The sequence below is a fragment of the Bubalus kerabau genome, chromosome 12 (assembly GCF_029407905.1).
Source record: "Bubalus kerabau isolate K-KA32 ecotype Philippines breed swamp buffalo chromosome 12, PCC_UOA_SB_1v2, whole genome shotgun sequence".
Classification (NCBI taxonomy): Eukaryota; Metazoa; Chordata; class Mammalia; order Artiodactyla; family Bovidae; genus Bubalus; species Bubalus kerabau.
Window position 1 is genome coordinate 26,377,408 of NC_073635.1, and position 13,174 is coordinate 26,390,581.

At 37.0% G+C, this 13,174-nt stretch overlaps 1 protein-coding gene across 5 annotated transcripts in view; it reads right to left on the minus strand.

Annotated features, from left to right (window-relative positions):
• Positions 1-13,174, minus strand: part of NBEA (neurobeachin) — a 661,454-nt gene that overhangs the window by 30,539 nt on the left and 617,741 nt on the right. For all 5 annotated transcript variants that reach the window (XM_055542371.1, XM_055542373.1, XM_055542372.1 and 2 more), the window contains exon 48: positions 11,394-11,561. In XM_055542371.1, coding sequence (XP_055398346.1) covers positions 11,394-11,561 — 168 coding nt within the window. The remainder of the gene's footprint in view (positions 1-11,393; positions 11,562-13,174) is intronic.

Sequence of the window (13,174 nt, forward strand, 5' to 3'; positions counted from 1 at the left end):
TGGTGACAGTTAAGTCAAAGTTCAGAATGATGTTCAAATTAATGGTAAATTCAAAATAAAAGACAAAAGTTAGGTGAACAAATGTGCTTTCTCCTTCCCTCTGTGTAGTCTGGTTATCTACTTACGCTTTCCCTGGTATGCATCAGATAAACACTTTGATTATTCTCTTTTCCTTAGTGCAGATGAATTTAGCCCAGATATATTTTTCTCTGATGGAATCTTTACAAGTTCCAGTCTTTTTTTGGCAAATGTTAATTTAGCATTGTCTTTCAGATGAAATGCCATCAGGTCTAAGTGCCATGAGAGAGATAGTAGGAGGAAGCTAATAAGGTAGGCTGTCAAATGACCTGTTTTATATCCATTTTCCTTGGTTTGTAAAATCTTTTAAATGGTTTAAAAAAAATCAGCATTTCGTAAAGTACGATAGGCTATGCTATCCATAATGCAAAATATCAGATTATGTTCAAATTACCAATTATCAGCAAATTTCAGAAAATTTAAGAAAAAAAAGTAAAAGCTTGGGAACACAGAAAAAGATTTTAAAAAAATTTACTTAGTGTTGTACTTATCTCAGTATACAGCTCTTATTTAGAATGATTTTATTTTAATGCTTGAGAGTGGATATTCTTTTTTTTCCCTTTGACAGAAAATACAACTTCAACATATAATATAATTAAAAATATATATGTGATTTTTATCACTCGGTTCTACCTCCAATTCTACCAATTCTCTATCAAATAAGAAAAATATGGAATTCTGAAAGCCTGAAATGATAAAAAGAAAGATTACTTATTGGCAGAATGCATTTTAACTGATAAGCCTTTGCTTCTGGTTTATTGTTGCAATAAAACAAGATCATATAAAGCATTACTTTTTAATGCTGGAAAAATAGCAAAATAAATCAAGCAAATAATATCTGCACTTTATTATTTCTTGCCTTATAAACATTTAACTATATAAAAAATTAAAATGCTATTTTATATTAAACTGCTTCTAGTTTTTCACGGAAACTACAAAACAGAAGAACCAAGATGTCTCCTTTGTTTTAACAATCAACTGCAGTAAGGCTAAGCCTATGCGTGCATGCGTGCTTAGTCACAAGTCTTGCAGGACTCTGCAACCCCACGGACTGTAGGCCACCTACACTTGCAAAAGTATTAGAATATTTAAGCAAATATTTGATAACTCAAGCAAAAAAGGACCATATTTGCTTTAACTATCAGACTATGTTAGAAAATATCTGAGGAAGGGGTTCCAATTTGCTCATTTACTTGCCTCAGTGCTTGCTTTTATTTTTTTGGTATAAAGCTGATATATATATATATCAGCAAATTTTTATATACACATATGTGTGTATATATATATTCTTTTGGTATAAAGCTAATACATATATATACACAGATACACACACATACTGGAGATTTCTCTTCCTACTGATTCCTACACTTCCTCCTTGGAATGATAAATTATAAGGATATTACATAATTGACTTAACAAATTAATGTGAAAAACACCACATCCTCTAGATAACAAAGCTCTGTCTGGAACATCTAAAAAAATATATTAGGTCAGTGCCACAGGTGGCAAGCTCACTCAATTTTTCTGCTGAAAAATAAGTCAAATTAGGTAGAAAAATCCATGTATTTTAATGAGAAGGTAGTGGCTGTTCTACCCTGAATGCCTTAAATAAGTTTGCTCCAGAGTGGTGGCTCACTCAGGGCACAGAGAAGTGAACTAGATCGGCATCCTTGCCCCTCAGCATCCCTGGTCCTGGGTTGGCCTCTGATTGGTTGGGACGCAAGATAGAAGGCAAAGCATTTATTGTGCGTCCCTTCATTGTCAGGTCACAGTTTGGCACTGGCTGTGTTGCAGTTCTCTACCTGAGGCCACAGGTTCTACCGGGTGACCAATTCCCAGGGCTACTTCTCCTGCCAGCTTCTGGCAACAAGCTGCCTCCCCTTACACCCTCAAGCCTAGGCCTGGTAACCAGATGTTAACCTCAGGGGGCTTCCCCTTCCCTTATCTACTTTAATTTGCCCCACATTTCTGTAAATAGGACTATTTTTAAACTCTTGATTATCCCTTTAAAATTTGTTAAAACTGTGGTTAAGATTTACCACATAAAATTTCAGTGTAAAATTTGCCATCCTAACAATTTTTAAGTGTACAGTTCAGCAGTGTTAAACACATTCATATTATTGCGCATATTCTCTAGAACTCTTGTTAGCTTGAGAAACTGAAACTCTGTACCCATCAGACAACTGCTCATTTCACCTTCCCCCAGCTCCTGGAAGGGTTTCCCTGATATCAAGGGCTTCCCTGATAGTTCAGTTGGTAAGAATCCACCTGCAATGCAGGAGACCCTGGTTCGATTCCTGGGTCGGGAAGATCCGCTGGAGAAGGGACAAGCTACCCATTCCAGTATTCTTGGGCTTCCCCTGTGGCTCAGTTGGTAAAGAATCCACCTGCAATGCCAGAGACCTGGGTTCGATCCCTGGGTTGGGAACAACTCCTGGAGAAGGGAAAGGCTACCCAGTCCAGTATTCTGGCCTGGAGAATTCCATGGACTGTGCAGTCCATGGGGTTGCAAAGAGCCAGACAAGACTGAGTGACTTTCACCTCACAGCTGCTGGAAACCACCCTTCTACTTTTCCTCTCTCTGATTTTGACTATTCTAAGCACCTGGAATCAAACAGTAATCTGTCTTGTTGTGACAGGCTTATTTCACTTAGAATAATGTCCTCAAGGTTCATTCCTGTTACAGCATGCCTCAGAATTTCCTTCCTTTTTAAGGCCAAATAATATCCCATTATATCTAAATGGCATACTTTTTTATCTGTTCACCTGCTCATGGACCCTTGGATTGCTTCTACACTTTGACTGTTGTGAATAATTCTGCTATGAACATGGATATGCAATATATTTCTTTGAAATCTTGCTATTAATTGTGGATATATAACCAGTAGTGAAACTGCTAGATCATACAGTAAGTCTCTCTTTAATTTTTTGAGGAACCTCTATATTGTTTTCCAGAGAGGCTGCACCATTTTATATTCTCATAGTACTCTCAAGGATTCCAGTTTTGCCAACATTGCTATTTTCTGTTTGTTTGTTTGACTATATCCAACCTAGTGGGTATGGAGTGGCACTTCACTGTGGTTTTGTTTTGCATTTGCATAACGATTAGTGATGTTTAGACTCTTTCCCTGTTCTTCTTGACCATTTAGATATCATTTTTCAGAGTCTTCATTATCCCTCTGAAAGGGCAATGTGCTGAGATACACGCAGCACACTGATGGACACAACTAGGATTAGTGTTCAGGTATAATAAATAAGAAAAATGCTGGCTCGCTTTTGCTTCATTTCCAAGTAGGATTGACCAAAAGGTGATTACACACAAGTTAGATTTGTATTGAAGATTTAGAATATTTGAGGGATAAACACTGCTATAAGCTTCTTGGGGGAGGCCATGGAGTCTTTTTCAATCTATGCTTGTTAACCCTCAAAAAAAGAACTATAACATTTTGTTCTGGATAATTTTCAGATTGACCTAGAAGCAAGAGTTTTAGCAGATGAGTTCTTAAGGATGCCCCCAGGTTTTTGGTTCTTTGCCCACTTTGGGTTTGATCATTCAATAGTACATAGTAGAAGACTCAGTCCAGAAATACTTAATGATATGTGAGAGGTAACAACACTACAATATCCATGCCAAATTCTCCCTTGATGAATAAATTCACATAAAGCAAACTCTATGCTGGCTGATTCAGGAAATGGAGGAGGAAGGAGGTTGAGGAGAAGGCGGCGGGGGGAAGGGAGAGTAGTATCGGTGGTGACCTGCTTCACTACACAAAATAAATTCACTTGGAGTGTCTGATCATGGAAAGACAATAATGAGAATAATAAAGCTGAAATGGATTTGTTTGGTACATAGAAAGATATGAAGACTAAGGTTCACCAGGTGTGGGTATAAACATTACAAAATGAAATCATACCCTTTCACTCAATTAAATTCAAATTAAAAATAGTACTGCATGTATTTGGCAAAACAAAATGCTCTTCTTTGACATAAATGGGAAACAATAATTTAGATATACTATACTGAGATCAAATGGCTATAAATAGACTCATTATCAATATGTTTAAAACATTTAAAAATGAGTCCTAAACATCTAACTAAAATGGTTAGGTACTTAGCTTGAGTAATACCCACTTCAAGAAACTGAAGCATGCAGTATGTTTTGAATAATTGTTAATTTATGCTAAGGTAACAACTGTGTAATATAACTGAAATCTATGTTAATTGAAGATAAGGAAGTCTCTTCCAGCTATTCCTATTACAAACAGCAGGCTGCAATTTTCACCCTTCTTCCTTGTGTAAAATATGACTTTAGATGCTTGTAAAAGCATTTGCTGTTAATTTCTGAAAATCAATAATTAGCGCTTCTCAGCACCACACAATAAAAATAACACAAAGAGAGAAGAAAAGCATACCTCACATAAATGACATACATCTCACTTTGACTAAGTGCATTATTTATGCTTTTCTATGCACAATTGATGACTATGGACTAGCTAAGGACTGCAGTAATTAGAAAGAGAAAAGATAAAACTAAAAGATTTATTCACCAATCAAAATTAAATGTGTATCATTAATTTTCTTGATACTAATTTCTATATAGAAACTGTATTCTTGAATTATCTCAATGCATGCCTTATTGCTACAGATGAGAAGCACAACAACAGATACATTTGAACCTATACTCTTACCAGATTTAGGGATCATAATATTCTTGTTGTTCCCAAAATGATTCTTTAAAAGTAAAAAAGACCCAATGTGTATTTCTACTCCAACAATTTAAAATGTATGGCTTTTCTTTCTATGTTAATTTGGCTTTTGAGTTTGTTAAGATTTTCAGCTCGTAAAATTTCTAGTAATTATAGGGGGGGAATGAAATGGTTTTAAGAAATATTTATCTGCCCTTTTGTTGATCATTTGTTATCATGCCTCAGAATAGTCGCCTAGGAGAAGAACCCTGAACATCCCCCATCTGAAGACAATTAGGCAGCACGGCACCAGTAAACACACAATATTGTTCTACAACCCACTCAAGCGATCCAGGAGGGGTGGGTGTTAATATCCCTTGTCAGATCAAAGAGAGAAGTCAGAAATGAGGGAAGGTAAAGACTAGGAATAACAGATTCTCAGAAAGAATAGGCAATTATTATAGAGGCCATCAACGTTGTCACGATAAATACCTTCATTTACATGATCAAGATGAAAAGTGGGTTCATTTTTTTTTTTTTCCTTATAAATTTTATGAGTTCCTTTTCTAGGAAAGTCAGCATTGCAGCTGTTTTGGTTAAAGACACATTTGTCTTGCTGGTTCCTGACAGCCCTATCATGTCAGTTCTCTGCAGTAGCAAGGAATGTTTCAGCAAGAAAATAAAGTGAAAACTGAAGAGATCTATTCTACTTCCTATGGGCATATTTTCACCATAGCAGATCCAAAGGAATGCTTTGTTATCCCTGTCAGATTGAAGAAAGAAAGAAATGAAGAATATATAGTCTAAGAAATACTGGTAACAGAAAATTAGACTAAAATAACCACATTTTTATGACTACTGGTAATATCAAAATGTATAAATAAATGCTGCATGGTCCATATGTTCTAATAATTTGCCAGCAAAACAAGCCTTTTATGGTAGACTTCTGTGTATATCTCTTTCACAGTCAAAGAGAAGTCATTTAAATCATTTTTCAGTTTGGCAGTGTTGACTACAGATATCATGATACAGAGAAATAAATTATTAAAACAGAAGTTCTTCCACGATACTTCATTTACTTATGTTTGGGGGTAGGAGTAATCAATGTCCAGTAGTGCTTCACGGTTTACAAAGTATTTTCACATATCTTTTCACATACAATCCTCAAGTACAGTCCTATGAGTGAGATATCATTTCAATTATATTTTAGGTGGTTAAATAAAAGTACATTAAAGTGACTCCCTTATGTCACTCAAATAATGATGCTGGGGCTGTGATATAATCTGTTATCTGATGTCCACCTTTCCATCATCTTCCATTGACTGCTAGGGATCAAACAATCATACTCTGAGGCAGACAGGCTTGACTAATTATACTCCTGATTATAACAGAGATAATTTTAAGAAACAATTTTAGAATATTTTTCACTCATAAGAGTAAAGGACAAACGAGAAAAAAAAATGGCTGATAAAGATTTCTTAAAGTTACCTTAACATTTTCTCTACAGTTACTGAAGTTTTACTGAGTTAAAAGTTTTAATAAATTTAAAAGCATAAACAAATAGAAAATCTTACAGTTTAAATTAAAATGGAAATGCCCATTAAAAAGCCTTTTACTTTTTAAAGAATCATTTTGGGAGTAAGAAGAATATCATGTCGAAAAATAAGTAAGGGACCTCCCTGGTCGGCTAGCGATTAAGACTCAATGCTTCCAATGCAGGCGGCGCGGGTTCAGTCCCTGGTCTGGCAACGAGGATCACACATGCTGCAGTGGCACAGCAAACAAACAAAACAAAACCCTAAGTAAATAATCTGTTATTTTAAAGAATTTTTTTTTTCAAAATAAACTTGCTTGAGCCCTCTTCCTGGATGTTCTGAGATACCCTTGGGATGCAGGCAAAGAGGATGGAGAGTGGATGGAGCTAGGAGACAGTGGAAGGCAGGGAAGCCTGGCGTGCCTCAGTCCACGGGGTCGCAAGGAGTCGGACATGACTTAGCAACTGAACAGCAGCACAGTGCTTCCTACACTGTAATGCCTCAGGTCACCAGGGGATTTCCTAACATTCTGATTTACTAGGCTGTGTGGGGGCATTGCTGAGAGCAGAGTATGAGGTTCTATCAAGTTCCCAGGTGATGCTCATACTGATACTGTTGGTCTATGGACCATATTCGAGTAGTAAGGAGTTAGAAAACCATGGGACCAGATATAAACCAGAACAGCCTGTTTCTCATGTAGGTCATAGGATTAAGTTTCTCGGCCATCATTTGGGGAGTAAAAACATAAAGCAAATCACATAATTTTATTAACATGAAAAAATATATATGAAAAACACTCATTATCATGCTTGAAAAATACTGCTTAAATAGTCAGATGAGCTCATCTACAAAAAAAAAAGTGTCTAGAAGACTATGATAAAAGCTCAGGCTTAAGACAATTTAAATAATACCTAATATCCCCCAGATCTAGTGTTTACATGTTATGAAGAGCTTGGTACCAAAACTGTTCTGTCATGTTTCTGCCCAGAGGCTGTCATGATAAAGTTTATTATCAATTACTGCTTTACAAGTATAAAATAAGTTAAGCTGTCATATTTTTCTCAGCCAGAGATCCTAAGCTGTCAAAGAATGTCAATTTTAAATCTGACATAGAGAAGAAAATTATCTGTTATTCTGACCTCTAATTTCTTGACATTTTAATGCTATAATTGCTGTGGTTAGTGCTGCTTCATGATTTCACCTGTCAAGGAAGAATGAATCAATAATCTTAAGACATTTTTCGAATTTTAGCCCTAACTTCAAAGTTCTAGGTAGACTGTAGATGTATATATGTGTGTGTGTGTGTGTGTGTGTGTGTGTGTGTGTATCTTTTCTATTCTCTTTTACAAAAGGGACATATGTGGATTTTTGTATATTAAATTTCTCCTTTAAATCAGCATTTGTTAAGGCATTAAAAATTATCTTCTTTAGGCTAGTTGGAGCTTAGTGTAAGATAAATGCCACTTTCTTTTGGTTTTATCTTTGTGAAATACAGTGATTTCATATTTAAAAATACTGAAATGAACTTTGGGGCTTCCCTGGTGGCTCAGACAGTAAAGCATCTGCCTGCAATGTGGGAGACCCAGGTTTGATCCCTGTGTCAGGAAGATCCCCTGGAGAAGGAAATGGCAACCCACTACAGTACTCTTGCCTGGAAAATTCCATGGATGGAGGAGCCTGGTGGGCTACAGTCCATGGGGTCACAAAGAGTTGGACATGACTGAGCGACTTCATTTCACTTTTCACTTCACTTCAACATAAACTTTATCAAATAAAAGGAATGCACTGAACTCAATAAAAGGCTCAACGTTTTGAACACTACTTTTCCCAAAAGCCTCTGTCTGATCATTTAGGTATAAAGCAACTCTCTCAAATCACAGCATCACAGAGCAGACCTCTTGGAACTCGATGTTGATGTTCTGATGGAAGGCAGCGTGCCTTGCAGACAGCCTCCTCACTGCATAGGGGCAAAAATGACCACCAAATAATGACGATACTATACTCTGTTCCACTTATCCACAGGGTTCTTTCTTGTGACAATAGACGCTAGATGCTTTTATGCTGGCAAACATATGTTTGGTATTATCCCTTCTTTATGGACAAAGCAATGGAAGTGGAAGAACACTAAATGACTTGGCCACATTAGAAAGCTCACAGGATTCAGGCAGGTTCTCATCTTTGTAGTTTCTTAAATATTAATACAGAATTTATTTTGTGGAAATATGTTAGTTGTGAAGTAAAGGAGGTGAGCATGGGGAATGTGGAGGGGGCAATTAACTCCTATTCCTTGCAAGGTCATTTCATCTGTCATATCTGCAACGTCCTAAGTGCTTCCCTAGTGGTCTTAAAGAGATAAAGCTATCTTGAGTTGACACAGGGCCTCTGGGTAGGACGGGCTTCCCAGGTGGCTCAGTGAGTAAATAATCTGCCTGCCAATGCTGGAGACATAGGAAACATGGGTTCGATCCCTGAGTCAGGAGGATCCCCTGAAGGAGAGCATGGCAAACCACTCCAGTAATCTTGTCTGGAAAATCCCATAGGCAGAGAAGCCTGGTGGGCTACAGTCCATGGGGTCTCAAAAGAGTTGGACATGACTTAGCATCTAAACCACAAAACACTGGGTGGGTCAGGGCCGGTGCTCTGCTAGTGTGTGTGTGAGCCCGTGCTGCCTGGCGGAAGTAAGGTAACAGTGTTCCAAGTACATGCTCTCTCACCTAGTATTTTGAGAACTGACAGAAGAGTTTTTCGGTGAGAGAGGTGGGCGAGGGGCTTAGGTAGGGAGGACATACATGGCACTGAGTGACTCTGGGAGCTTCTCTAATGGAACCTCAGTGTTCAGCAACTATGCCCTCAGACTGGGAAAGCTGGAACCCCTTCCCAACCATATTTTTTAATTTTTTAAATTACTCTCTTTCATGTAAAGTTTCATGGAGATTTTCTACAGTTTGACAATTCTATACAGTTTTTTTTTTTTTTTTTTACTGTCCAAAGCAATGGAGTGTTACCTTGTAGTAGCAGGTATTTTTATAGAATTCAAGTAATAAACACTATATCCACATTTAAAAAGTCTCAATCCTAATTCCATTTCCTTTTTTTTTATTTTTCTCTTTTTTTAAATTTTATTTTATTTTTAAACTTTACAATATTGTATTGGTTTTGCCAAATATTGAAATGAATCCGCCACAGGTATACATGTGCTCTCCATCCTGAATTCTTATTTATCTCTTTGTTCTCATTTAAATATGCTCAGTCACTCAGTTGTGTCTGACTCTTTTCGACCCTATAGACTGGGGCCTGCTAGGCTCCTCTGTCTGTGGGATTTTCCCAGTGAGAATACTGGAGAGGTTTGCCATTTCCTTCTTCAATTTAAGTTGGAAAGATCTGCTATTTTCAGTCAATTTTAATGCTGCTATGTTCTTTCATTATGCACAATATGCTTAAAATATTTTTATTTTGCTGAAGATGATCAACTTGCAACTTAAGGACAGCACATTATAATGGGTGGAAATGTACACTAAGATATTCAGGAGCAAAAATGTTTATGATATTTAAAAGTCAATAAACAATCTGGAGTTGGTCTTGCCATAAAAGGATAAGCTACTGTAATTCTTTTCTCTTTTTTTCTGATTCTAAAGGTACTGGTTCTGAAAAGAGAATATAGTGGTAAGGCATTTATAACACTGAGTATATGTTAAGGGTACATTGTTAAGAGAATAATTAAGCTCAGAATTAGAATTCCCAGTTGTGAACAAACTAATCAGATTATTTTGTAGACAAAATCCCTTATTTCACCTACAAATGTTCAAGTATCTGGCTCTTTTCTCACTCATCCCTTCTCTGTCCTATCTCCTTCTTCCAGCTTCAGGCAATAATTCCATTTCCTTGTGCATACAACATGGTAGAACACTACACCTAATAATATGCTTGCAACGTGTTCTCCAAATATTTAGCCCCAAGGGCTCAATGATCAAGGAGCATGAGGCTCTTCCCTTCCCTTTCCTCTCCTCTTCTCTGCTTGAAGCCATACAAATAGAGTCATTTTGTCTTTATAGAAGTCTGTAAGAAATAACTTTATGGATGCAAATTTTTCTTTTAGAGCTTTACTTCCCAAATCTATGAGTTTTCCACCTCTAAAATTAAAAAATAAAAAAATAAAAAAGCATCCTAGTGACTGGAAATGTAGAAATGATTGCTTGTTTTGCATAGAGCAGATGGCAGATATCTGGTAGAATGGAAGACTGAGATACAGCTTCCTTGAAGCAAGACTCATCTAGCAGCTGTTGCATCTTCACTCTTTTCACCTATCTGAAATAATTTTGTGCAACGTGCAAGTGATTTAAATAATATATTTTATGAATATTTTCATAAAATATACTTATACACGAACTATAGCATATAATTCCCAACTGTTAGCTATAAAATTTCAGGGTGAGAATGTGCAGGAATAACATACTATAATCTCATCTATTTTACTGATGCATTTTGAGTATTCCGTCTAGCAGGCTGTAGTTCTGCTTTTATTAAAAAAAATAGGTACTGGCAGGTTATTTTAATGTGAACTATTCATATTTAAATATTCAATGCTGCTGCTGCTGCTGCTAAGTCGCATCAGTCGTGTCCGACTCTGTGCGACCCCATAGACTGCAGCCCACCAGGCTCCCCCGTCCCTGGGATTCTCCAGGCAAGAACACTGGAGTGGGTTGCCATTGCCTTCTCCAATGCATGCAAGTGAAAAGTCAAAGTGAAGTCGCTCAGTCGTGTCCGACTCTTAGCGACCCCATGGACTGCAGAGGTTTCATTAATTTATAACGCATAAGGCATTAAGCATTTCAATGAAGATGCTGAAATAAAACAAATAAAAGAGGGATACTAAAGTGCACTGTATATGTCTGCATTTCAGAAAGGAACTACATGGTAGCCTCATTACTTGTTTTTGACATACAACACTCACTTTTCCACATTTGTCAAGAACTTGAAATCTATGTTTTATAAAATTTACATTGGAAGGAGATTTATGTAGAAGGAGATGGAGAGCCAAGTTTGTGTTGAAGGGACGGCAGAAATTTTCAGAATCATATCCAACTGATTACCTACCTCCCTCAGCACAGGGTCAGTGATACTGTCCAGGTTCACAGAGCCCTCATAGGTTAGGTAGTGAAAAACATTCAGAGCCCGCACTGCTTCCGGTCCTCTCTGCTTGTATCCAAATACAAGGTCAATCCACTGATGGAGTTGGCAAGAAACAAATTCACTTTCCAGGGCCTGAATCAGTCAGGAAAGAGATAAACAGACCATGAAAATTTAGTAAATCTCCATTCTTAGCTTGAATTATTCTATATAAATAAGTAGAATTCATTCTTTGCCCTCCTGTATTTCACCTCTATGTGTCAGACCTATTCTTAGAAATGACAAAGTACAACCTCTAATAAAACACAGACCTAAAAGAAAATTTTCTTTTTAATTATTAAACGTACTCTTGACTTAACTGAATATGTGATATAAATTTTAACATTAAATAGATTTCTTTAAAAAGACACATTCATGTTTAAAAGGAATTTGAATTGCCTGTTTTAGTGCCATGCATAATTATTTCATTTTTAATTTTTAAACATTAGTTTCAAAGTAAACAATTTCATTAGAAACTTTGATTTATATTTACTTTCCTGCCCAAAGTCTTCAAATTTACGTCTACATTACTAAAAGGGAATGACCTGATATGAGTTAACTCTGCTATTATACTGTTTAGGAACCGCTGGGTAATTTGGGGTATTTGCTAGCCAGTGGGAAATGAATGCAAATTACTGAGAGTTAGGGACTATAAGAAACTTCCAGAAAGAGTCAGGAAAAAAAAAAAGAGGCCTTTTCATTTCCTGAGAAGCCATCTAAGCGTCACAGAGGTGCCCTGGCAGGTAGGCATGCAGCCCTGTCGCAGCCGTGTAGAGCAGTGGCCATCACAGTGCGGCTCACCATGCCTCTCGCCTCCCACCCTCACTCACTGTCAGCTTCGTACTGATTTGAAGGGCACACCGATTTCAGCAACATGAGGAAAAAGCTGTAGCACTACCTTCTTAAATTTCAACTATGCAAAGCCACAGAAAACAATTTTTGCAATTACAGCTGTAACTAAATATGTGAATGAAGTCATTCTTTGGCTGCATGCCCCCTGATTTCGAAGGCATTGAAACCAGCTTGGAATTCAATTAATAAATGGTTTCTTAAATTAGCCCTTTGATAATTATATTTCATGTTTTTAATCTAAAAAATATCTGAATGATACTTTTCAACTTTTCCTGTGATCACATTTTTAAGAAATAGTTTTATTTATTTATTTACTTATTTTTGGCTGTGCTGGGTCTTTGTTGCTGCGTAGCCTTTTCTCCAGTTGCGGTGAGGGGGTGCTACTCTCTAGTTATGATGAGTGGACTTCTCATTGTGGTGGCTTCTCTTGTTGCCAAGCATGGGCTCTAGGGCGTGTGGGCTTCAGCAGTTCCGGCTCCCAGGCTCTAGAGCACAGGTTCAGGAGTTGCGGTGCACGGGCTTAGTTGCTCTGAGGCATCTGGGATCGTCTTGGATCAGGGATCGAACCTGTGTCTCCTGCATTGGCAGGTGGATCCTTGATCACATTTAACTAGTAACTTATTCCCATCAAACTCCCTTTTTATTTATTTCAAAAATTTTGGTATTTTGTTTACACCAGTGATTATGAATGTTTCTCATTCAGAAATATAAACAGATATTTTAAAAGGATAGCTTTCATACTAAAACTAAACTGAATTTCTATTCTCTGTATCTCACTGGACAAAATAGTTCGGACTAGAGAACAAGAAAAGGGATGAAAATACAAAAGATACATTGGTTAAAATCCCATAATGATT